The 27710-nt window shown below is 38.1% G+C and overlaps 1 protein-coding gene across 1 annotated transcript in view; it reads right to left on the reverse strand.

Annotated features, from left to right (window-relative positions):
• The window catches only part of CUBN (cubilin), a gene marked incomplete at its 5' end in the record, with an annotated part of 286558 nt that overhangs the window by 92937 nt on the left and 165911 nt on the right, over positions 1-27710 (reverse strand). The window contains 9 exons of the mRNA XM_081091329.1: positions 1713-1896; positions 2055-2245; positions 4287-4433; positions 9073-9270; positions 13468-13660; positions 14999-15183; positions 16094-16299; positions 25864-25996; positions 26927-27055. Of these exons, the coding sequence (XP_080947455.1) occupies positions 1713-1896; positions 2055-2245; positions 4287-4433; positions 9073-9270; positions 13468-13660; positions 14999-15183; positions 16094-16299; positions 25864-25996; positions 26927-27055 (1566 nt within the window). The remainder of the gene's footprint in view (positions 1-1712; positions 1897-2054; positions 2246-4286; positions 4434-9072; positions 9271-13467; positions 13661-14998; positions 15184-16093; positions 16300-25863; positions 25997-26926; positions 27056-27710) is intronic.

A 27710-nucleotide genomic window follows, 5' to 3' on the forward strand; every position in this document is an offset into this window, starting at 1 on the left:
TGCCATGTTCTAATTGTACCTTTGCTTGTCTGTCTCTTCCCCTGCACTATGAACTCCTTGGTAGTTTGCAAGGTGTAAAGCACTTGGTAAATGTTTGCTTAATTAATTAATAGGTCAATTAATTGATGAAAATAAAAAGTATTGAGCACAGGAACATGGAAATCTCAATCAGTTGTCTCTGGGGAAAGATGGTTTAGAAATAGGAGAATTTGGTGTCAAAGGCTGAGGAATGGTAGTGGCAAAGAAGTTAAGTGTGGTGGAAAGATAGATGGGGGAAGTAAAAGGCTGACTGTGTAACTTGGGGAAATGGTTGAATTAGAAAGTTGGGAGAAACGAGTGATCAACATGTTGGGGTTGCCCAGCAATAGAAATATAAAGACGGCTAAGTCTAATATTAAGGTCAGAAAGATGGGGAGACAGTAATAGCCATACCATTCTTACATGAATAGAGGCACACAAAGGAATAATAAAAGAGTCACAGTGTTTGCGAATAGACCTTTAGTTTATCCAAATTCCCACTAAATGTTGATTTAAGAAATATAATTCAAAACTAAGTCTAGCATGGGTATAGATGGAGAGGCAGAATTCTGTGGTGTGGGCTGAAGTCTCCTCTCTAGACACACGCACTGTTACTCCACCAAGTCTCAGGGCCTGGTGAAATCCTGCCCAGCCATGACTCAGCAGCAAAGCTCAGCATGGAGACAGGAGGGAGGAGGAGTCCCGACCTACAGTGTGATGGTGCTATTGTCACAGAGATGTGTCTTCAAAGGATCCTTTCAAGTGCCAGAGCCACTGTGCTGGGAAGTGACGGAACCTACTTGAGCTATTAGATGATTTTCTGTATCTGTTGGTGGAGACTTATTTTTCTTTCCCAAAATGAAGAAATTATGCTGACATTAATTCTAATATTTTGGAGATGTGTAATAAAGCCTATAATGTCATAGATTAATATGTATTTGAAATATATTCAAGAATCTGAGACTGAGATCATAGAATTATCCTAAAATCCTATTACCTAAGCTTGAAGCAAAGACACACTCTCTACTGATAATTCAACCTAATTTGAAGTTATGCTTTTTTACTTACTTATTCAATTAAAAATTATGCAAAAATAAATGTCACAAAATTAAATTGTTACAGTAGAATTAAATTCAATTATAATCAAGTATAATTAAGCAAATATAATTAAGTAAAGATTAGTACTGTAATATATAATTAAATGGATAACAGAATCAGAGGATTATGTATTCATTTAAAAAGAAACATAAAAATGATGACAAAACAATGTAATTATCATTCTTTACAATGTTTCTGTATGTGAATGTAACTTATAGTTAGGTATTTTATAATGGAGAAGTCTAAGGAATTTCATAGATCATTAAGATCAATTCAATTTATGTTCATGGAGAATTTTACTTTTTTTATTCTCTTGTTATGTGGCCTTGGGGTGGGGGTGGGGGGGGGGGGCGGAAATCTAAGCCTTCTTTTACTTATCTGTATAATGGGAACAATGATACCTTCCTTTAAAAGTAGTTATGATGACATGTTGAATGTATATAGCATAAAGTAAGTGCTTGATAATAGGTAGCTATTCTCATTACTCTTATTTCAGAAAAGAAAGCTTTACATATTTTTTCTCAAGTCTATTTAAACAAGGAAGACCAAACAACCACAGGAAAATTACAGACATTATTCTCAGTGAAAGTACTTACCTAAACTCTTTGCCTCATATTTGATCTTAAATCCTTGCCCTCCATTACTATTATCAGAAATAAACTGAACGAACATTTGATTATCTGAGGTGAACAGAGTGGATGAAGGGCGACTGCCACAAAAATGACCATTTCCTCCATGAGGTCCCATGGGTGGAGAAGAGATGTCAGGTCCATTTTTTAGCTGGAAATACAAATTAAAATTCTATACATTTCTTCATATTAATAAGGATCAAGTATAAAAGTTTATTGACTTATGTTCCAGGAGAGAAATATCATCATTTTGTTTTCTGAATGAAGTCTGAAGAGAAATAATCAAAAAGAGTAGCAAACAAGACCTACCCCCAGGTAATCCCCCTCGTTACAAGAAGAGTCCCCATTTGCAATCTGGAAGGGCTGCTCAAAATGGACAGCGATGGTCAGGCCACTCTGAACCAGGACGTGCCAAGAGCAGTTGAGGTTGGGAGGGTAGGTCTCCGGATAGTTGGGTGATGTGATAATTCCTCTGTTTGCATGCAAATACCCACCACAACCTTCCCAAGAAGAAACAAAGAAATTTAATTTTTAAATTGAAAAGTTAAAGAAACCCTTTAAATGACATTAGGCTTTTCTATTTTTCTTGAGGATTTTTAAACTTAGGCAATAGAAATGTGGTTTGAAAATAACTGAGGCCAAAGTGTGGAAAATGAATAGCACAACAAGTATTTTTGGGTGCACATTATTGGGTACTAGTTTTGTTGTTGTTGCTAATATTAGCAAAGGGAAGTAAGCAACAGAAACAAATTGCTTTCATGAAGTTTACTTTCCAGATGAGTAAGACACACAATAAACACATATAATATGTGAGATGGTGTTAAGTTCTGTAAAGAAAAATGAACAGGGAGAGGGCTAGTGGGCCTGTATTGTCTGTGGAAGTTAGAGGAGGCCATGTTGTTGGGGTAACATCTGAGCAGGACCTGAATGAAATGAGAGACTGGGCCTTAGGCTTTGTGAGAGAAAAGCATTCCAGTCCAGAAAACATTTGGTGGAAAGGCTTGACATGTTAATGGTAGGTATGTCATGAAAGTCAGAATGTATGCAGCTGAGTGAGAGATCGAAAAGGTAGCAGGGTAGGTCATGCAGGAAACTAAAAAGACTGATTTTTAATCAGAAAAGGAAGACATTGAAGAGTTTTGAGCATCTTCAGGGCATGCTCTGACTTAACTTTTAGAAGAATCACTCTTTCTGCAATATTTAAGCTGTGAGGCGGTAGAGAAAAGCAGCAGCAGGGGGCTAAAGGGGTGGGCTAAAGGGGTGATTTCTTGAGTGTAAGGAGAGATGATAGATGCCTAGTCTGGAGGTAGAAATGGTGGGAAGTGGTGAGAATCTAGACATATTGTGAGAGTAGAACCATTTTGATCTGCTGATGATTAGGATTTATAGAGTGAGAAAAGATGAATCAAGAATGATGCCAAGCTTTTTGGTTTCAATAGCTAGAAAAAAATATACTTAAAATAAAATTGAGAAGAGTGTAGCATGAGAAAATTTGGGAGGGGTGGTGGAAAATAGTGAGGGTCAAGGGTTCAGTTTTCCACATGGCAACTTTATTTATCATGAGCTGTCATACATATGAGATACATGAGAGAGTGAGAGGCTGAGAGTTCAGGAAAGAGAATGGTCGGAGCAGGCAGTAATTTGCCAGTTGTCAGGCACTGAACAGCTCATCAGTGAGTGAGAGCTGCGAGTTCACACAACCAGCTAAATCGCAGAGGTGGGAATTTATCTTAGGTCTGTCTGATTGCAAAGCCCATTCTGTTAAACCACTATGCAGCCTGCCTCCCTTGAGAAAGACAATATATCTTCAATCGCTCTCTACTCTATAAAAGACATAAATAGTGAGAGAACGTTAATTTTTAAGGTCTAAGTTGATAATCTACTTTAAAATTATGTTTTTCAGTTAAAAGCATGAGAGCCGTTTGATATTTCATATTCCATGAAATACTTCTTGAACTTTAATCTAGCTTGAATTGAAAGTTATTATTGGACTTCACATTTTGTCAAGATCTGAAAGTCTCAATCACACTGCACTTGATAGCCTGCCATATACTGTGCACATTCTCTAACTCATCAAATCCCTATTTCAAGACCGGCAAACTCTTCCCGTCACCCTCCACATGAATGATTTCGACCAAGGGATTTATGAAGGTATCTACTACATTGCTTTGACTGGTTATTTCCGGAACTGATGATAACTCTTACTTACTGCTCCTTTGATGTGTTATGACTTTGTGCTGTCTCCGAGTTCCAGCTGCAGCTAGGCTGAAATTTTGTTTTCAAGATCTTACTCTTGTGCCTACCGTGGAGGGAAGATACCCCACCCAGATACCCCACCGTTTTGTATAACTTGGCCTGTTTCTTGGATCAGGACTCAGTACCTGACATACGGACAGCCATCCAGAGGCTGGGCAGACACCGTGTGCTCTGACTTACCACAAACCTGTGTCCTAGCATGGAAAAATGAGCAGAGTAGATTAGAGAAAGAGCAAGAGATAGGCGAAATGAAGGAGATACGACTAATAAATTAGGCCACATTACTCTTGTGAAAGGAGGCATTGAAGCCCGCCCTGGTCACACTGAAGTCCGAGGTGAACCGGAGCCACATGAACTCTCCCGTGGACCGGATGGGTCCCGGGATCTCTCTGCCACAGAGAACCGCCAGCTGCTGGGCCATGTTATTGTCTCCTGGAATCAAGGAAAGGAAACACCGGCGTAAAAATATGCCTACAGGCTCTCCTCCACCATCATTTGCAACCCAACCAAAGCAGCTCACAACTTTTCTCAGAACATCTGCATCCCCAGTACATAATGTGATTCTCAAATAGAAGGGCAGTCCAGGGACTACATCATTCTGGCTCCAGTTTGTCATGGTACCACCTGCCTTTTTCTTTACTCTTTTTGACAAGCACTTCTCTGAAAGTCCCCACTGTCTTTCTAAACTGACTGACAGTTCTTGCCGACATTGAAACTCAAAATCAGAGCACAGGATTGGGAGCGGCTGTGGACCAGTGCTGATGTGTGCGTTAGACACCGATCTAAATGATTCCTGTTGCTGAAGGTCAAGCATCTAAAACAGGAACAAGGACGGTTCTTCAGCCTCAGACCCTATGCTCATGTTATAGGGTCATTTGCCAAGATGTGTGCCTTCAGCTCCAGAGGTGTTTTTAGTTTTTCTTGTTTAACTCTTCATTTGTTAGTTGTTGTTTGTTCTGCTGATAAAAGGACATGTGTGTCCATGTGTGGAGGATGAGAAAAAATAGGTCCCGCAAGTGCGCGCCTCCAGAGACTCGAAGGAGGCTGAGTCACCTCATGCCCCTTTTCCTTCGGCTTCTCTTGGATAAGTGTCAGTCAAAACAACTGTGCCAGTCCAAGCTGGAATGGTGCAGAGGAAATTATAACAGACTTGGATTCCTTGGCTGGGAAAACACATTGTATTTTTTCCCAAAGGCAGAGAATTAATGAATGTCAAGCTTATAAAAACAAAAATAGGATATGAGACATGAGGAGAGTTGCCCTTTCACATAACCAGCAAAATGAGTCCTTCTGGACACTGACCACTACCTAAAACTCATTATTAACTACTTCAGTAAACAAGTCATTCTCTGTAATTACAAACGTGATGGCATAGCTATAAATCCAAGATGCTTGAAAAGGCATTCTTTGGAGGGTTTCTGACTTCGAGAAACTTTTGTATTTTTTGTCGTTTAAAATTTTGTCTCTAACTTTTTTTGCATTTATCTTCACTATGCTATTTCGCTACACATTTCACACAAATTGCTTTTGTTAGCTTATTCTGTAATCATGTGTATTGCCAAATTTTGAAGTTATTATACATTAGTATTTACTTAATATGTGTATATTTTGCCTCTCAGGGAGACTGAGGATTTCTTTTCTAAACTTCACCAAGACTGCTGAAGCAATGCTTGTCTGTAAATAACCACTTATTGGTAAACTAAAGACTTAGTAGATACCCAATAACCACAAGATGGTTTGTCCTCCCCAAGTCTCCATAATAAACACTGCAGTATTTCTAGAGCTTCCCACAACCGCGGTATATGGATTGCAGCAGGAATGAAACTGATCTTTAGAAGAGACGGACAAGTCAAAGAACAGTAAAGGAATAGGACGAGAAGGTCATTTGGGGATTCGCTCTCCAGCCCAGCATCATCATTTTAAAGACGTGGAAGCGAAGGCCCCAAGAGTATTAGTAGCTGACCTTTATTGAGCAATTGCTATTAGCACTTTGAGTGCCTAATGGGTAATGCTTGATTATATCCCCACAGTAACACTATTCGGTAGGTGTCACTATTATCCTCAATTTGTAGACAGGAAACAGTCTTAGAGGAGATATATAATTTGTCTAAGGGCATTGAGCATAAAAGTCAACAAGGGTTTGAAACCTTAGCCAATTAACTCCAGATGCCCAAATTATGCTATTAAATGATTTATTTAAGAGCATAAAGAAAGATCTAGGAATAAAAGGATTACTGATTTTTGGTACACTTTTTTCTTTTCCCTTTTTCTTTCTCCTTCCTCTCTTCCTCCCTCCCTTCCTTCTTTTCTTAACTTTTTTTTAGGTCTAATGTAGTGTCATGGAGCCTCAGTTTATGTAAATCTTTGGTATGCAGAATTTGTTGGGGCATGGTCTGGAAAAGGCTGATTCAATTTTGAAGTACGACAAAATGAGTAAGCAGGTGGGAGAGTAACTCAGCTCTCCCAGGAAAGCTACGGGGCCTCTGTGGGGGCCCAGGAATGCCCACAGCCATCAGAGGGCCCTGAGGCTATGAAGACTGGCCAATGGCCTCTAGATATTTGCTTCAAAATGTTCTATGACATTGCTACTCAGAAGTAAAAATATGGTTGGACAAAGAACAAATAATTGAAGTGGGACTTAAAATTTAATTCTAAAATATATTACCACTGTGCATATGAATAAAACACAGCAATTAACACATAGTAGGCATTCAATAACTATTTCTTGAAGGAATAAATAAACAGATACAGAAAGAATTAACTTATTGGGCATCTACTCAATCTGTTGGTGAACAAAAAGGAATCTATATGGATAACTCATACAACCAATTAAAAATATTGTTGCCCTAACTGGTTTGGCTCAGTGGATAGAGCATCAGCCTGCAGACTGAAAGGTCCCAGGTTCAATTCTGGTCAAAGGCATGTACCTTGGTTGCAGGCAAATTCCCAGTTGGGGGTGTGCAGAAGGCAGCTGATCGATGTTTCTCTCTCATCGATGTTTCTAACTCTCTATCCCTCTCCTTTCCTCTCTGTAAAAAAATCAATAAAGCATATTTAAAAAATAAAATAAAATAAAAATATTGTCATTGTTTTGGCATATACTTCAATTAACGGAGTTCTTTAAAGCAGCTCTATGTCTCAGTAAGAACACCTTCATTCTATAAAGAGAATATGATGAAAACTCTTTTAGAAATATCTCAAAATAAGTTGAAATTTAAATCAAACTATTCAAATTCTCCATATACCAAAGGCCAGGGTTTTTGCAATCATTACTTTTCCTGTTCCAGGAGGTTCACAACAACCTCCTGAGTTAGATGTTAGTCTCTTTCACAGACGATAGAACATTCTTGGAGCCATTTAGTAATGTGTGCAAGGTCACCCAGAAGAAAAGTTATTGGTGGGACAAAATCAATAAAAATGATTTTTTAAAATAACCATAATTCACCCATTGACATAGTTACCTACTGAAGATATATATTTTTTAATTTCCACTGGGTTCTGAATATTTGGAATATGCATGTCAGGATGCACAAATGTTATTGCATGAAAAACTTAAACTTTTAATATCCACGGGAATGCCTTGATATGAGGAAAGATGATAGTTCCTCTGGGAAATGTCCTGACAGCTGATTATTGATAGGAAAAGGGGGGAAAGTTATGATTTATTACATCATCCTGTTTGTATGATTAATTTGAGTCTTCACTTAGGATCCAACCCCATAGAAGGAAAATAAAGCACCTTTGCCATTGATTTTTCTCACTGTTTAAAGCAAGAGCTTGCACACTAGCAACCTGCGAGCCAAAAGCAAGCAAGCACATGTTTGTTTGAGCCCCCGAATTACTCTGAAGCATTTTTCATTAATTTAACATTTGGGAAATTCATAGAAAATTCTATATTTCTTACATCTCCTAAAAAATAAGATCCATAACATTGAGCTTGCATTCCTAAGAGCTGCCCCTTCAGTTCTGTTCTCTAGTTTGACACTAGCATTGGTTATGCTACCTCTTGTCTAGGTAGTTCATTTGAAGTTGCAACATCTACCATGTAGAGAAGTGGTTCTCAAACTTTAGAGGCCACCAGAATCACTGGGGGCAGGGACGGGGGCAGGCAAGTGAACCACTTCAAATCAAGGGCAAAATGTAAGGAGGTGCTAAAGATCTTAAAAGATAAATAATATTTTAGTGCAATATTTAAAAATTGACTTTAATGTAAAATGAACAAAACACTAAAATTTTAAATAAAGGCAGGACCTGACTATTCAGTCTGCCCAGTACTGCCTTACTCTCCTGACCCTAATCTTGGCCCTGCCTGACGAGCTTTTGAAATCACAGATCTGGGATCCATCCAGAGACTTTCTGGTTTAGTAGGTCTGGGATGGGGCTCAGAATTTGCATTTCTAACAAATTCCCAGGTGATGTTGATATTACTGGGCTGGGGACCACACTGTGGGAAACACTGGCTGGAGGTTATGGCCTCCTTAATCTTCTTGGTGCCGTGCAAATGGTGAAGCATGGTGTGTACAGGTGCATGTCAGCATTATTCATTTCCCTCAACCAATGCATAGCAATACCACGCCTGTGTATAGAGGAAAAGATGAAAAATATTAGCCCTTAATGCTACCCATTCCACCCCGAGATTCAGTAGACAAAGATAATTAAATATATTGTAGTTACAAATACTTTTCACACTTGGATCTTAAAGTCACAGGTATAAAATATCAAGATTTATTCCCAAAGCCTTTCAACAAGACAGCAGTGCTACCTGGAAACTCAGACTATTAGTTCCTACTTAAACCAAAGGCAGTGTTTCTTCTTCAGAATGTAGTGCTGCCCCTGACATAGTAGTGTTGGATGATTTTCTTAGAGACAATTTCATGGTTTCCTTATGTTCTTCAGAAACGGTAGCCGATTCTAGTATTTGATACCTTCATTGACCTTAATATCTGTGAAATTCCATGCAAACAGATGAAGGTAGTAAACAAGTCTGATTATAATGGAATGTAATTTAATATGCGGTAAGGTAGAAATGTAGTAGCTTTTTGTTTTATTTTGTGTTTTAAAGGTTTCTCACCATCTCGTATCACAAGTTTATCATAGTTGCATGTCCCATGCGATTCGATATCCAGGGAGAGGATGTTGAGTTCCACTGTGGAGTCAGGAGCCTGGATCAGCCACACACAGTCAGCCCGGTTCCCGTAGTTTTGGGGCCAGCCCGGGGAGAAAAGAAAGGCTGGCGTCTCTCCTGTCCTCAGGAACCCGCCGCAGGCACCTGCGGAGTGAACAGGAAACGGCTCTGATGACAGACACTAGTACTTTCACTGTAAGGTGTCAGTCCTGTGCTGAAATGAAACGGCCAATTAAAACAATTTTCTCAAAACCCATACGTATTTATGACACTCACTGATTCAGATAGCTGTGCTTAAAATATTTATTTTTTAAAATATTTTTTGTGTGAATACTAGTAAACCCACATTGTATTCTACTTTTTCACTGTAATTTTGCCATACAACCCTTTCATTAATTGTTTATTAAGCATGAAGCAAGTCCAATGGAAAACCCTATTATCCTTATTCTTATTTTATTCTTATTCTTATTCTTATTATTTAAGTAGAACTCTGATTCCAATGTACTTTAATCTTTACCTCTTTAGTATAGCTATGCATCATGCAATTTTATCTAGGCAATTTTGAAACAATTTTCAATTTAGTAAACTGAAATACTTATTAAAAAAGCAAATGGGTTTATAACAAGAACAGCCTTCATTATTTTTATTCCGTGTTTTTTTTAATAACGCCTTTATTGAGCTTTTATTCACACATAAAATTTAGCCTTTTAAAACATACAGTTCAGAGGTTTTTAGTATACTCACAAGTTCTGCAACCATCACTAGTGTCTAATTTTAGAACATTTTTACCACTCTGAAAAGAAACGCCATACCCATTACCATTGAGTCTCTGTTCTCCACTCCACCAGCCCACGAAAATCTCTAATCTATTTTCTATCTCCATGGGTTTGCCGATTCAGGACATTTCATGTAAATATAACCATACAGCCCTAGCTGGTTTGACTCAGTGGATGGAGCATCAGCCTGTGGACCAAAGGGTCCTGGATTCAGTTCCAGTCAAGGGCACGTATCTTGGTTGTAGGCTCCTCCCTGGCTTAGGCCCTGGTCAGGTCTCCTGCAGGAGGCAACCAATCGATGTGTTTTTCTCACATCGATGTTTCTCTGTCTTTCCCTCTCTCTTCCATTCTCTCTAAAAATCAATGGGAAAATATCATCAGGTGAGGATTAACAACAACAAACAAACAATAAATATAACCATACAACATGTGGCCTTTGGTAACTGGCTTCATTTACTTACATAACAATTAAACTTTACCAATATTCTAGCCTGTATCAATACTGCCTTCATTTTAAGGCCAGATAGTAGTATTACACTGTAAGAATATACCCCATTTAGCTTTCCCATTCATCACTTGTTGGACATTGGGGTCATTTCCCTTTTTACACTATTATGAATAATGTTTCTGTAAATATCCATGTATACATTTTTGTGTAGATGTACATTTTCATTTCTCTTAAGTATATAACTAGGAATGAAATTGCTGGATTAATTGGTGGTAACATTGTATTTCAATTTTTGAGGAACTGCTAAACTGTTTTCCTAAGTGGCTCTATCCTTTCGCATTCCCACCAGCAATGTACAGGGTCCCTACCTGACATGTTTATGTCCTTCAGGTGACCTTAGTCCACATTAGGCTTCTTTACCTTCTAGTGCTTTTTTTTTTTTTTTTTTTTTTTTTTTGCTGTTTACACTACCTGATTTGTCACTTAATTACTATATTGTTACTTAACTGAAATAATTAATGTTTTATATTTTCCAAATACTGTTAAGCTTCTAGAGCAGTGATAGCGAACCTATGACACTTGTGTCAGAGGTGACATGCAAACTCATTTTTTTGGTTGATTTTTCTTTGTTAAATGGCATTTAAATATATAAAATAAACATCAAAAATATAAGTCTTTGTTTTACTATGGTTGCAAATATCAAAAAATTTCTATATGTGACACGGCACCAGAGTTAAGTTAGGGATTTTCAAAATGCTGACATGCTGAGCTCAAAAGGTTCTCCATCACTGTTCTAGAAGGTAAAGAATATATCTTGGTTTCATTTCTTAGTCAGTGTATCTATAATAAATATGTATTGAATATGTATTCTATGTATGCATAAGAAATTCTGATGAGTCAATGTTCAATATATTAATACATTTTAAAATGTTAAGCTCTTTGTCATCTTAATGAAAATCTCAGTGTGATCTCATTATGAGAGAATCATTTATACTATTTAGACAACTAGTAAGTTATAAAATTCTCTCACCCTCTTACTTTTTCCTTCCTTGGTTCTTGATTAAGAAAAATGAGATTTATTATATTGTATTTACTCATCCACTAAAATTATATGATTATAAAATACATGTGTAAGAGGAAAACATTTTTTGTGAATACTAAATTGTATTTGCTGATACAATGCTTTGCATAAGTTAGTAATTCCTTCTCTAACTTGATATTTGTGTATATGTAAAAGCTTAACTCAAGTGTACTTACAAGAGCTATCCAGACTTAAATGAATAGCTCTAAATTACATTTGGCAATCTTGCCAATGGCTCTTTGCTCTAGGATAGATTAATATGTTAAGAAAGAGATTCATATTCATGTTATGAAGGAGGCAAAAATAAAATCTCAGAAGAAAATGCTAAGAGTCACTAAATAAAAATAATATGAGTTATACCTTCAGTAATCTTTGTTAATACAAACTCTCAAGAAATTAGAAGCAAGTAGGTTCTAATCATCTAAGGTCCCTTTATTCCTACAATAACTTCACAGTTTGCCTATTCTTCAATGAAATCCTATGATAATGTGTCCCAATAAAATATTTCAAGAGCTAAGACTATCCTCCAAGAAGTATATGTTGAATTTCTGCTATGTCAATCCTCAAATCTATAAAAGCCATTCAAAGTTGCTTAAACAAATTTTTAAGGAAAAAGCACAGTCTCCCAAAACACTGCTCAGTGAGGGAACTGAGGATGTCTTAAAAATAGCAAATTAAAAGCTTAAAATGTATGCCAGCCCAGCCGGTGTGGCTCAGTGGCTGAGTGTTGACCTATGAACCAGCAGGCCACAGTTCAATTCCAGGTCAGGGCACATGCCTGGGTTGGCTGCTCAGTTTCTAGGAGGGGGCAGGCAGGAGTCAGCCGATCAATGATCCTCTCTCATCACTGATGTTTCTCTCTCTCTCTCCCTTGCCCTTCCTCTCTGAAATGAATTTAAAAAGGAAAAAGAAAAGAGAAATTCCATTCTTAGCCTAGCTGGTTTGACTCAGTGGTAAGAGTGTTGGCACAAAGACTGAAGGCTTTTGGGTTTGATTCCAGTCAGTGGCTCATACTTCGGTTGCAGGCTTCACACCTGGCCCCAGTCAGAATGCATGCAGGAGGCAACCAGTTGATGTGTCTCTCACATCGGTGTTTTCTTCCCCTCCTTTCCATTCTCTCTTAAAAAAAATAGGCCAATTTTACCTTGAAACATGAAGGTTTACAACCAGCAAAGGGGAAAGTGAAGCATTTCTGAAGGCAAATTTAAAATGAAATACAGAAGTTAGTGGATCCTTAACTAACGTGTGTGTATATATATGTGTGTGTGTGTGTGCATGTTGTATTTGAAAATCAAATTTTCAGAGATCTCTAAGGTGATCTCTAACTATTGTAAGTAGAATATCTTATGGATATTAAACCATTAATTAATATGAAAAATATATGGGAAACTAGCATTTTTAGAAATAAACATACAATTTTTAAAATATATTTTTATTGATTTCAGAGAGGAAGGGAGAAGGAGAGAGAGCTAGAAACATCAATGATGAGAATCACTGATTGTCTGCTCCCTGCATGTCCCTTCCTGGGGACCGAACCCTCAACCCCGGCATGTGCCCTGACCTGGAATTGAAGCGTGACCTCCTGGTTTTTAGATTGATGCTCAACCACTGAGCCACACAAGCAGGGCTTATTGTTATTAAATATTTTTTATTGAATTTTAGAGAGAGGGGAAAGGAGAGGGAGAGAGAAATAAAAACATGATGTGAGAGCAGAACATTGATCAGCTGGGTCTTGCACGCCGCCAACGGGGATCTAGCCTACAACCCGGGCATGTGCCCTGACTGGGAATCGAATCAGCAACCTTTTGGGCATGAGATGACACCTAACCCACCGAGCCACACCAACCAGGGCAAACATACAATTTTTACATGTCTATGAAAGTAAAAGAACACCTGGACATATGGAAGGAGGTTTGGGGACTGTATTTATTCTTCTTACTCATTTGCATATTTGGCCCTATTATGTTAGAACCCTTTGAAATACTGGCCTACACATACCATCCCCTAATAAGAATTTCATTTGTTACCAAACACACCTGTAGCAATGGTAGGTAAGGGTCCAACAGCAGCATTCACTGCAAACCACTCTAGAAGGAATCCTTTCCCTGAGACTGAAGAGTCAGAAGAAAACTGAAATGTCAAAGAACTTCCTGTGGAGCTAAAAGAGTCAGTCTGAGCACCACAGTACGTTCCAATGGGGCGAGAATGAATGCCAGCGCCATCATAAATCTGCAGGTAAAACACAGATAATAAGACAATGAATTAAGGCAATTACCTCTATTTTTCTTCATTAAAAAAAATTAAAAGGGTGTATTATATTATTATAATTTATCATAATGGAAAAATAAGCGAGTAAACATATCTGTTTTAAAATAAAAAAATGCTGTTAAATATGTAACATAATTGCAATAATTTAATGTTTTAAAATTATTTATATATTTGCTGCTGAATTATATTAATAAATGTATTCTATGTGATATAGCTCCTTGTATGATACAGTAAAATTTGGTGGTGGAGAGTAAAAAACCAAGAGAGGTGTGCAAAACTAGCAGTTATTGAATGTGCTTTGGGGCCTCAAAGGAAATTAGAGAGAAAGAAAATAAAAAAAAACAAGGAAGAGGAAAGGTTTAATGAGAGAAAGTGACGAGGTATCCTAAAGGAATTCCTATCTCCACAGAAGTAAAGACGCAGAATTAATAACAACAAAAGAATTGTAGCTTGCAATTGCTCAGCACACCTTCAAAGCACTCAATAAATCTTTTTCATTTGGTTTAAAAATATTGAGTACCTATTTAGAGACACATTTTATGCTAGCTCCCAAACACACAGCATGGAGCACACTTTCTCTTTATTGCACATGTGATGGATGCTGTCCAGCTACATTTCCTATCTTTCCCTCCACCTTCTCCTAAATAATTTGGAACAAATTCATTATAATTATTATCATAAATTTTTCTACTGAAGCTACTGTATGTAATAGTTATATTCTCATGTACTGAATTCTATGTTAGCCATTGTGAACCCAAGATGAATACGGTGGAATCATGGACTTCAAGAATCTGATAGTAAAACAGTCAAACTCATATATTTCACATATATCAAAACATCAACTTGTACATCTTTAATATGTACAATATTTGTTTCTCAAATATACTTCAATAAAGCTGGAGATAAAATCTGATGGTGTGTCTGAAATTGATACAATAATCAGTCTCCGGATGGCAATGATCATCACAATTTTAATATATTTATTAATTTATTTTAAAAGGATTCTTTAAATTTTAATACTCTAACATAAGAATAAGCAGGAAATGGGATATAAGATAGAATAATTAAGAAATACATATGTACTTAGATAAAGCTCAAGAGGCATTTTTACAATAATGATAAAAACAAAGAACTATAATACCAGAATTACCGTTGGTACAGGTAATAGGGGGTAATCATGATTTAAGGGAGATAGACCATTCCATACAATTTGCAAATGCTGAATAAACACTAACTTGGATTTGTTTTTGCCAACAGCAGTTCACCTGTCATAAGCATCAGTTGCACTTGGAAACTCACCCTTAACTTATCATAATAGCAGTTGTGTGTTGATTCAATGTCCATCTCCAGGATCCTACCATGGACAACTTGAGAGGCATTCACATTCACTATCCATTGGTAATCAGAGTTGTGAGGGTAATTTCCAGGCCATAAGGGAGAGGCAACTTTCCCGTGAGTTCCCACAATATTGTCATTGCCAAATACTAGGAGGAAAAACGAAGTAATAAGTCAGACCTACTTAGGACAGCTCTTTAGTCAGATGAAAGAAAAAGGCAAGGGGTGTTGAAAGGATGCACTTTTAATTGGCTGTGATTTCTTTTCTGACCACTGAAAGAAATACTGCTTCCCTTTTGGTTTCTGTGCTATCTATTAAATGCTGGAGAAGGGTAATTTTGTGAATGGAATTCCATCTCCTTAGAAGGTTGCTGGTGTGAAAATAAAGGATAACTTCTGATTTGAAAGGGATTCCCAAACCCAAAGGGACTTGGGGACATGGGGTTGCCAGCCCCATTTTCTCATTTTGGTTTACCTACTTTACTTTGTCTTATAAGAGACTAAAACATGATTATAAAAATTATATAAGAGAAGGGGATCTGACATTTGGGAAACACACACACACACTCACACACATTAGCTAATTATAGAAAAGTTGAGTTAGAAAAAAAAAATTAACATTTATGCTTTTAGAAGAATACCCTGTTGTTATAATTGAGCAACTTAGTCAATTCCAAAGTATTATTAAATGTTTTTAATTTGAAGAATATAAATTTTATGGGATCAAACACATTTGATTCTAAATATACCAACCCTGAACTATAATACCTTCAAAGATTAACACACTATCAAGAAAAATTCAATTTAACAATTAGGTAGAACTAAGCTTAAGAAAAATATTAGAACCCTTGAGCATTCTTACTGGCTCTTAATGAGCCATTCATATGTGATGTAGTTTTTCTAATATATTATATAATGAAGTAATCCCACAAGGACAATACACATAGGAGAATTGTGTAGAGTTCAGGACTATTCCCAGCACATTCCTGAAAGTAGTGTTCGCCTTTCCAGTTTGTAGGATTCATTCTGGAAGCCATCACTAAAACAGAACCAACTTACTGTTAGCAAACGTGGCCTGGAAGCCGGTGCCACCGCCTGAGCCATCGGATACAAATCTGATCCACAGGCTGTGCGCAACAATGGATGAGTAATTGAGGGGGAGGGTGTTTCCACAGTATCGCCCCACCAGGTGACCGGTGGCATTTTCTTCCCGGATCTCTACAAAATCTCTGCTACAGTCCTGAGAATCCTCCAATTGGAACGTTCTGATTTGAAAATAAAATAAAATAGGGGATTAAATTAACAGAATAAATTTTGGGATTATCCTGAACCCCAGGCTGGGTTAACCTGGTCACTTTTTTAAATGTTCTTTAATTTTAATCACAAATTTATTTCACTAAAATATGTTGAAATGTCTAGTCAAGAGATACAAAGGTAATTAATACACTGCCTTCTAGAAGAGGTTTTCTTTCTAGGGATAAAATTGGTCAAGAATACAGAAAAAAATATAAGGCAGGATATCCTGACTGCCATTAGAGCTACAACATGGTGTAAGAACTTTGAGGTGAAGGTATCACATTTGTTTGTTAGGCTCAGTATCAGCTTGATGGAGAGAGTTTTAGAGATGGAAATGTAAATATTAGGTGAATTCAGGTGCAGAAATGGTGGACAGAGAATGCATGCCAGCAATAGCGCATGCAAAAAAGGGTGGAGTATATGTAGAAATCTGTGAGAGGTTTAGTTTGCTTAGAACTTTCAGTACTTTTAAGAAAAGTTACCAGACATAGCTAGAGCAGTATGAGGGGCTAATTTTGACAGAGCTTAAATGTCGATCAAAGGCACACGCACTTAATTTCTAGAAAGGTAGAAAAAATATGGCATTCATAATAACATAGATTTGTTCAAGCATATCCTATTCAACTTGTATTATATTCTAATTATGATGATATGAGGGAATAGAGGGTAGGAAATAATGTCTACTTTACATGATGGTCATTAGTAACATATATCGAGTCTGAAATAGGTACTAAATGGATGCTTTCAAAACTTTAATGCTTTAAAAACCTGGATATAATTAAGATAGTGTGGAATTGGTGTAAGGGTAGATAAATGAATGACAGAAGAGAAATTCCAGAGAAAAATCCACAAATATAGGGCCAATATAATTCAATCCACAGTGTTAAGATAAGCCAATGGGGGGTTGTTTTAACAAGTGGTGCTGCATTAACTGGATATCCTTATGGAGGAGAAGAAAAAGAACACCAACCCCTGCCTCTCTCCATACACAAATTAATTTAATATTTCTCATAGATATAAACCTAAAACCATAAAACTCCTAGAAGAAAACATAGACTATCTTTATAACTTAAGGGTAGGCAAATATTTCTTAGAATGAAAAGGCACTAAATATAAAATTAAAAATTTAATAAATTTGACTTCATAAAAATAAAAATGTATCCTTATAGAATGCATGAATTAAAAAATAAGTAGGCAAGTCAGAGTTTGGGGAAGAGGAGAGGAGAGATCATTCCAAAACATATATCTAACAAAAGACTCAGATCTGGAATATAAAAGGAATTCCTACAAAAAAAAAATGAAAAAAACAAATAGCCAAATTAGAAATGAACAAAAGACTTGAACATACACTTCATAAAAGATGATGAGTGAATGGTCAATGAAATTGTGAAAAAGTGCATTACATCATTAGTCATCAGAGCAACATAAATTATATATCACAATAATATACCATTTCATACTTATCAAATGGCTAAAATTATAAAGATTGACAAGATCAAAGGTTTTTAAGTATGCAGAGCAACTGGAAGTCTCATAAATTTATTGTAGGAAAGTATATATATATATATATATATATATATATATATATATATATTGCAAATCAGGCCGGGACACCATAACAGTCATGACCAGCTCAGGAGGAGGCTGCATCACAACGTCTCAGGAGGAGCTGCATGCGCATATGGGCGGGAGGGGACTGAGTGCTGCCCCCACCCCAGCGGACACACACGGGGGGGGGGGTGCTCCCAGCAGCCGTGGGCAGCTCGGAGCATGCCCACGGTGGCAGTGGCAGCTGGAGCGAAGCAGCCCAGGTCCCGGGTGCCAGAGGGAAGCTGGTGCCAGCAGCCAGGGAAAGGAAAGCCTATTCTTGCATGAATCTTTGTGCATTGGGCCTCTAGTATTAATATAAGCACTTTGAATAATTACTTGGCAGTTTCTTATAAAACTAATTTCCAGAAAGTTTACTCCTTGATTTTTATCAAAAAGAAATAAAAACAGATGACCATGCTAATATCATGAGTATAATAGAACTCTTGCAACTCAAAAGTAGCAAGACAGCCTGGCCAGTGTGGCTCAGTGGTTGAGCGTCAACCCATGAATCAGTAGGTCCTCATTCAATTCCCGGTCAGGGCACATGTCTGGGTTGTGGGCTCAGTCCCCAGTAGGAAGTGTGTGGGAGGCAACCAATCAATGATTCTCATCCTTGATATTTCTATCCCTTTGTCTTTCTCCTGTCCTCTCTCTAATATCAATAAGAACATATTTTTAAAAAATATTTTACAAAATAAAAAGACAAATAACTTTATTTTAAAATGGCAAGGTACTGAATAAACATTTCTCCAACGAAGATATGTGACTGGCCAATAAAACATGAAAAAAAATACTCATCATCCTTAGTTATTATGGGAATGGAAATCCAAACCACAGTGAGATAGTACTTTATATCCATTAGGATGGCTTTTATTAAAAAAATGGACATTAACCAGTATTGATAAAGATATGCAGAAATTGGAACTCTTCTGCATTGCTGATGAAAATATAAAATGGTGTTGCCACTGTGGAAGTCAATTAGGTGGTTCCTCAAAAACTTAAACATAGAATAATCATAAGGTCCAGTAATTCAAATTCTAGGTGTATACCCAAAGGATATATTTAAAAGTATATAAAGATATGTAAATCCTATATAATGAAAGCCTAATATGCCAAGTGTCTGGTCATCCAGTCATCTGTTTAACCAATCAAAGTGTAATATGCTAATGATATGCTAAGGCCATGCAACCACTCTCTATGACATGCACTGAATCACCAGGGGGCAGACAGTTGACTGGTCGACCAGTCACTATGACGTGCACTAACCACCAGTGGGAAGACGCTCCAACTGGTAGGCTAGCCTGCTGCTGGGGTCCGGCTGATCAGGACTGAACGAGATGGGCCAGACATGCCCTCGATCCCTACCGCAGTCCCTCCCTGGCTGGCCAATTTCCCGCATCCATCCCTGGCCCCAGTCATGCACTGGTGGGGGTCCCTCAGCCTTGCCTGAGCCCTCTCGCAATCTGGCACTCCTCGGAGGTTGGAGAACTAGTTTCGGCCTGATTCCTGCAGGCCAGGCGGAGGGACCCCACTGGTGCATGAATTCGTGCACTGGGCCTGTAGTGTATATATATAATATATAAGCAAGTAAAACTCTATATACCTATATATAATGTAGATAAACAAAACTATATAGGCAATTATATATATATATATAACTTCTTTGATAAATAAACAAAACAATGTATAAACACATATACAACTATATATATATATATATATATATAATACCACATTTTATGTATATACATATACTCTAGAATATTATTCAGCCTTAAAAAAGATTGAAATTCTGATATATGCTACAGCACAGATATATGAGCCTTGAAAACGTTCTGTAAATGAAATAAGCTAGACACAAAAGGACACATATTGTATGATTCTACTTACATGAGGGGCTTAGAGCAGAGGAAATGGGGAGTTACTATTTCATGGGTACAGAGTTTCTGTTTAGTATGATGAAAGAGTAGAGCAAGGATCCCTTGGCTCTGAAGAAAAATATCACCCTCTTTCAGCCGGAAGCAGCTGCAGAAGAGACCCTGCACCCCTTTTCTCAGAAAGATTTCAGAGCCAAGATCCTTGAGGGGGAATATTGTAGGCCAGCATGTTAAACTAGTGTCCCACAGGCCGCTAGTGGCCAACAACGAATATTTTTTTTTTAATATATTTTATTGATTTTTTACAGAGAGGAAGGGAGAGAGATAGAGAGTTAGAAACATCGATCAGCTGCCTCCTGCACACCTCCTACCGGGGATGTGCCCGCAACCCAGGTACATGCCCTTGACCGGAATCGAACCTGGGACCTTTCAGTCCGCAGGCCGACGCTCTATCCACTGAGCCAAACCGGTTTCGGCAACAACGAATATTTTTGCGGCCCAGCCAATATAACAGAATGTAAGTGTAAGGAACGTTTTAATAAAAATTCGTAACTGAATTTTACAATATCCTGTTATACATAATTATTAATAACAAACTACAATGTTTGCTAATGACTGATTACTATAATCGTGTTGCATTCATTTCCCTTTCGCACCTTACGCGCAGGTGCACCATTTCTCTCCACTAATACTAGCAGCGGATGTTTTAGCAGCCGATTGCCACGTAATTAGTCTTGGACTAATTTGTTTGGTGTGTGCAACAGAAAATATTTTGCTTTTGGAGAACAAGAAAAATAGGTTTATTTGTGTTATGTTTATTAATTTGTGCAGTTATTCAGTGTCTGGTAAGTTAATGTTGAAGAAAAAATATTAATTTTTATTAAAATGTTCTATTGTTTTATGTTAATGATTACTCATTTATTTCAGCCCTTTGTATTCGGCATGTCTCCATCAAAAATAAACCTACGTTTCTATGAAAATTGAAGCTTTTGTTTTTTGGTGGCCCACATAAACGTAAACCTTGTTTATTTGGCCCGTGTTAACCTTTGAGTTTGACATGCTTGTTGTAGGCAGTTAGACAGACATGAGAAGAACAAGGACCGGGTGCCTGGCCATGGACAATCAATTGTGAGGTGGGGCCTTGCCCCCAGGGTGACATTTCCTCTCCTCGCATAGCTCTGGTCCTGCAGTTTGGACCCCCCAGACCTTTCCTCCCTAGAGATAACATCCAGGCCTCAGTTGTGTTTCAGCTCCAGGCCCAGAGAAGCAGCAAAACCAGCCACCTGACCGTAGGACCAGGTGCACTGAATAATGACCCCCTGCCCTGGTGCCAGCCAATCAACCAGTGGAGACCACACACTGGAAAGCTACTCAGTATTCTACTGAGATCTTCTCCTGGGACCTCCTCTAAAATCTCCCCCTTAAAACCTTAGGATGGAGGACCCAGTGCCCTCTCCCTCTTGGGAGCATGCCCCTGCCTTTCCCTTTCCCTTCCCCTTTTCCCTCTCTCCCACCCCAGTCACCTTACCATTAGCTTCCTCACTCCCAAGCTCCAAGGGCCCTTCCTTTATCTCCATAACTTATTTCCTAAGCCCAAGGAATTACTTTATGTACCTCTCTAATTTACCCAATAAATGTTCTCTTACAAAAAAAAAAAAGGTGATAGTAGATGGTTACAGAAAATTGTGGGCACATGTAATGCCATTGAAATATGCACATAGAAATGGGTAAAATGCTGATCTTTATGTTATGCATATTTTACAACATTAAAAAAATATTGAATTCTGAGTGGTAAAACTAGATAATCAGAGTTCTGCTTGAGAATATTATCTTGCAGTAATATAATAATAATAATGACTGTGAGCAGCAGAAAAATATATTTTTTATCTTTGCTATATTGAATCTAACAGAATGGTATATCACTCAAGTGGAGCTATCTATGGGAGCCAATATGCAGGTTTGGACTTCAGAAGAGACTTTGGGGCTGTACTTGGAAATTACCTATATGTATATGGTAATAGTTGAAAGTATGGCCAGATTGAGGGTATAGAAATGAAAGGCTGGGAATAATAAGTAGAGAGAGATGAGGGATGAGAGCAGTAGCTTAGAAAGTACCCATATTGTGAGTATAGTGAAGGAGGAGAAAACAACAGACACAGGAGTGGTCTGAGAAGTAGGATAAAAACATATCCAACATCTATCACAGAAGCCAAGAGGAAATTCGATGAAGAGTTATGAAGAATATCAAATGATGCAAAGATCCAGGACTTATGAACAGGCCATAGATTTGGTTCCTCAAAATAAATTAGTAACTTTTAAAGAAGCAGTTTCAGAGAGTCAACTATAGAATTATTTTTCAAACATATTAAGGAGTAAATTGGTGATTTCCACAAGATGGTAAATTACAATAAAAGCAGCAACAAAACAATAATAAGATTTCTATAACATCTAACAATAGAATTCACACATTCTCTATGATTATTCTTTTCATATGCCCATTAACATGTATAAAAATGTACCAATATAATTGACCACAAATTAAGTCTCAGAAAATATTAAAACTATTAAAAACCATGTTCTCTGACCACTACAGAATAAAATTAGAACACATTAACAAAGATATAACAATAATATCCTATAATTTGGAAGCATAAAACATCTTTCTGTATAAACCATGTGGTAATAGCAAAGTACTTCTTTACTGTGTGTGTCTTTCAGTCACTACCCAACACTGCAAGATTTCACAGGGTCGTAAGCACAGTGCTCTCCTGGGGCTCTGTCACATCTCCTGGATTCGGATGCTCTTAAGGCAGAGACAATGGCCTGGAGGCTCTGGTCACCGCAAGCCCCGCCATGGGAGGGGTCAATGTATCCGGGACACCTCTGAGCATTCACTGCCAACCAGAGCACTAAGGCAGACTGACTGGTGAACTCTGTTCTACCACCTGCTTCTCAAGCCAGATACCAGCATCCGTAGGTCTCTAGCCAGAGGAACAGGGAGTCTGTGGCTCTCACAATCCCATCAAGGTGGGTTACTACAGGATAAATCTTCTGGACCTGTGTTTCGGACACAGTTCTAACAGCCAGCTACGACTGACAAAAAAAACCAGAAATACCCATATCAGGCTAGGCAAACTTTACTTTAGTCATGACCCTCATTGTCTTCCTTGACGACTTGATTTTTTACAATACAAAATTTAGGCCTACAATCGTTTTTGGCAGGGAGCTATTCTGAATTCATCTTTAAGATGGTGCCCAAGTTTGGTGCTTGGCTTTATATTCCATAATAATATCCACACTGTAAAATATGCTAAAACTATTTTCTTTTGCTTCTCAGAAAAAAAAGGATGAAGGGAGATCATTTTGTTCAGCAGGTGATTTACATGAAACCTTTCTACTCAAGGTGTGGTATGTGCTCCAGCAGCCTCAGCCTCACCCGAGAGCCTGTGTGAAATGAAGAATCAGAGTCCATCAACCAAGTGCATCGGACTGTGGGATTCCGAAAGGTCAGGATGCATATTAAAGTTTGGCCCATAGGTCCAGAAGATTATTAAGTGCAGGTTTTCTGTTTTAGTACCACACATTTTTATTAGAAGTGATGGTAAGATAATACTTACAAGGATCAAATTAAGCTTAGGTCAGTACATTTTAAAAGCAAACCTCCCTTCTTTCCAAACACTTTAGCTAAGATCTGTGAGTAAAACTGATGTGAAACAAAAATAGTACAATCACTGTTTCTCATTATCTCATTTTGATTCTTGAACCAAGATCAATCACTTTCTTTCTAAAAGCACTCTGAAGCATAAAATATATTTTTTGTTAATCCCTTTACAAAAAACTGCTTTTTGGTTTTTATTTCACCCTCGTCGTTTCTGTTGCAGAGCAACCATAATTTCTTCAATTTTTCTCCCTACTCAGTTTCACCACAGTGTCCACAATCCAAACCCCATGGTTTAGAACTTGATGTATGGCATATGCTTCTCATATGCTCCTCTCACGCCCCAGAGGAACACTTCCAACCACCCATCTGGATGTAGTTTAGACCATGGCAGAAATAACTTGCAGGCCTTCGTCAGCATCATCCACATAAAGGGGAACATTGCATTCTGCAGAATTTATTTAAAAAATAAAACTCAAGCGAGTAACAGGAAACAATAAAAATTAACATCTTATGCATGAGAAAGCGAAAAGCTGGGCCATGAAAATTTGTCTATACAAAAATTAAAACTTTGTGTCCCTTAAACAATAAAATAGATGCAATTTTCTTGTTGTGTCTATCTCCCACCTTCTAGGAGAGTCAAGTGTTGTCCAATTGAATCTAACTGTGAACTACCACCCAAGATACTTGAGAAATGACAACGTGAGAGAATTTAATGTTCACTGAACATCTGGGATGCATCAGCCTTGTGCTATACATTTTAAACTCGAGACCTTTCATCTCAACAGTGCCCCTATATGATTATCTGCTATAGATGAAATGCATCTCTTTAGGCTTTAAATAAATAGCTTCTTGACATTAACGTATTAGTAACTTACCAAGAAAGGGAATCTTATTGATTTTAAACAGTCCCAGTGCATGGCCCAGTTCCTGTCACTATCAAATGTAAGATTGGTCAACAATGTAAATGTGGTATTGACAGAGAGGAAAAAGATGAAAAAAAAAATCCCTTTTATTTGGCAATTATGAGGCCTACTAAGCCATGTGAAGGACTTTGGACTTCATCGTAAGGATAATGATCATGTTTTATTCGCTATTACTAGCATCTAGCATAGGAGTAACATCTGCCCAATATGTGCCTAGCATATAGCAGGGGCTTAATAAATATTGAATAAAGGAATACATATATATCTGATATATATATATATGATATATATATATGACATATATATATATATCATATATATATACACACACACACATATCTTCCCATACAGAACTTTGCTTTTAGTAAAGACAAAAGCAAGCAAAAACCTCTTTCCCTTGTGGCAACTGAAACTTTCTTTGACTCTCAGGGGCTCGGGAGGGTGCCTTTGTTTCAACACAATGCCACTTGTCCCCAAGGAGGCCTGTCTGATTGATGGGCTGAAAGAAAGCAACTTGAGATGTTTGAACATGGTCCACAAATAAGATTGTTCTCTCATTTTTTTTATCCATTCTTAATGCACAGAATGGCATGTCTAGGAGAAGCAGCAAGATTTTTGTTTTTTAATAAACAGGCCAAGCAAAACAATCCTCTTTCCTCAGCACTAACTTATTATATTCTCTTCAAAAACAGGATTAGCCACCCAACCAAAGCTTAACAATATACATTATAGTATTATAAATAACTTTTAATTAAAAATGTGAATTTAAATACTAGTCTTATCATTCAACATTTGTTCAGCTTTCATTATGAGTGTGGCAGTTCACAGGCTCCTTTCTATGGATGATTAAAAAGTCCCACTTCACTTAGCATGTGTTTTTCACTATCTACTTCTAGAAAAATTAAATTAAATTTAAACTGTTGTTTCATTTAATTTAAGACCACTCAGATCGTTGTGGGACCCTATATTCATAAGTCTTGCAGTTCACTGAGGAACAGGAGGGTGATTTTACAAATAAACCACTAGTTCCAAAAAACGTCCCAACTATTCTTTGTAGGAGTGGAAGGAAAGGTGGATTAGGGTGGGGTAGGGGGGTCATAAGGCTTCACTGAGATAGGATTTCTGCTGGAAAAAAGAATGTTAGTGATTCTCTGGTAGAATATAAATGTTCCTAATTTTTTTAAAAAAATGAAATTACTGTTCTCTAAAAATGAAGACTCCACAAATAAATAAGTGCTCAGGCATGTATTCCTGGTGATAGTAGTCAGGCCGCTAGGGCCATTCTCAAGAGAACTGTAATACTATTTATAACCCGAACTGTGACTAAACCAAAGGAACTTTGGAAACAGAGCTCCTCAAGTTCCCACCGTGTTCTCGGACACAGTTGCTTGGACACATGTGCTATTAGCTGTCCTCCCTTTTAGTAACAGCGCTTCCTTCCTGCAGATCCACTGAAACAATACTCCATAAAAAAGGATTTACATGAAAGACAGCTGGAGCCGGTTGCCAGGGGAACTGACAATGTTCCAGACACATTCCACATTCGAGGGATAAACTTCAGGGTAGCCAGGGCTGTCGAAGGTGCCTTCAGCCATGTGGAAGTCCCCACCACAAGCTGGAAGAAAGGAGAAAACAGTGAGTGCCAGGGCAAAGATCAAATACAAGGCACACTAGATAAAGGAGGAGGAGCGCCAGGGGAGCTGTTAACAGCATCTATTTCACACACAAAAAATCCAGGTCATATAAAATAAGGAAAAAATTCTGAAAACTAACAGCCACGAGGTACATCCTTTGCTCAAAGCCTTCTCTCCCTGTGTGCTATAACTTCGTGCAAAAAAGACTTGTTTTAATCCTACAACCACGCAGTATTTCTGACCAGGATGATTTTCAAGCCTGGCCTACAGTGGGGGCAGTGCTCCGCCATTTCCCCCTCCAGTGAAGAATGAGCCACACACAAATCTCCTGAGTTGGAAGGCTTTTAAATGCCATAACAAGGCGCTGGCAGCTGACAAACAGCACTGACTAAGGGGCCCAGGGCTAGTGGCTCCGCCTTCCTCTCATTCCCATGTGCCACCAACCATCAAGCCAGCAGTGACAGCACGCAGACCCTGCCTGAGCCAACCTCAAGGCCATGGAGACAGGAGAACAGCGGCTGTCGGTTCTTAAGAGATGCCCTCAGACTCTGTTAATTGCAGCTGCCGTAACCAACTTGTCACGGAGGAGAACGCCAACACACTGACAAGCCACCCAAGATCATTCCAGCCAATTCTCCTCACTCCCAGAGTTCCCTTTCTAAAAGCATTAGTCACAATAGCCAAGGTGTGCACACACCCTACGTGTCGACAGGTGGGTGAATGGATAAAGTTGTGGAACAGAGTTCACCGCTGCCGGAATTGACAAGCGTGCTAACCGAATTTGGAAGATGCAAGGTTAGACACAGGAAACTAGCTTCCAGCTGTAAAGGTAAAGGAGTCCCACCTAACAAACCTAGGAATTCAACCACCTTCTTGTTAACCTAGTAGCACCGCTTGTTGATGTGTCTTACCTGATGATGATGCGGCATATGTAGCATGGAAACCATCAAAACTCACGCTAGAGTCAGAGATGAACCTCAGTGTCAGAGCATTGCTGAAGGAAGTGATGGGATGGGGCATGGAGGTGCCACAATATCGGCCTAAATAATGACAAGGGGAATGAATGATAACAGGGCATAGGCCATTATTTCTAGTAAACACAGATTTACTAGAATTACAAGAAACCGAAGCAAACAGAGGCAATCACTATTAGGGGAACCATTGAAGTCAGGTCAGTGTTGGGAACAATGCCTGAGAATTAAAAATAAACTACAAATAGAAACATAGGAGAGATGATTTATAAACATGATAAAGAACACTAGGGGAAGATGAGAACAATGTCAATGGCCTGGCTCCACATGTAACTAATGTTAAGATCTCCAGCACAGTAATCAATGCACGAATAAATGCACCAGTGCTTAAAAGCAAAATATTATAGCCAAGAAAAGTGTGAATGCTAGAACCAGAATAGCTGGATTTAACTCTGAGCTCTACCATTTACTAGTCACGTGACCTGGGCAAGTTAAGTTCTCTGTGCCTCAGTTTCCCCACTTGAGAAAAGAGAATATCAATAAATAATGAAACCTCTATCATAAAGGTATGAGGATTAATTGAGGTACTATTTACTAAGTTCTCAAAATAGTGCTCAGCACAAGGTGAGTTCTAGATGTGTTTGTTAAATAATATACCCTCCTTCTTGGTCAAATGCTTAGAGATAAAAAGCATTACAATCAGAAGTGGGTGCAGAGCAGAGCG

Source organism: Myotis nattereri, assembly GCF_964212035.1.
Source record: "Myotis nattereri genome assembly, chromosome: 1".
NCBI lineage: Eukaryota > Metazoa > Chordata > Mammalia > Chiroptera > Vespertilionidae > Myotis > Myotis nattereri.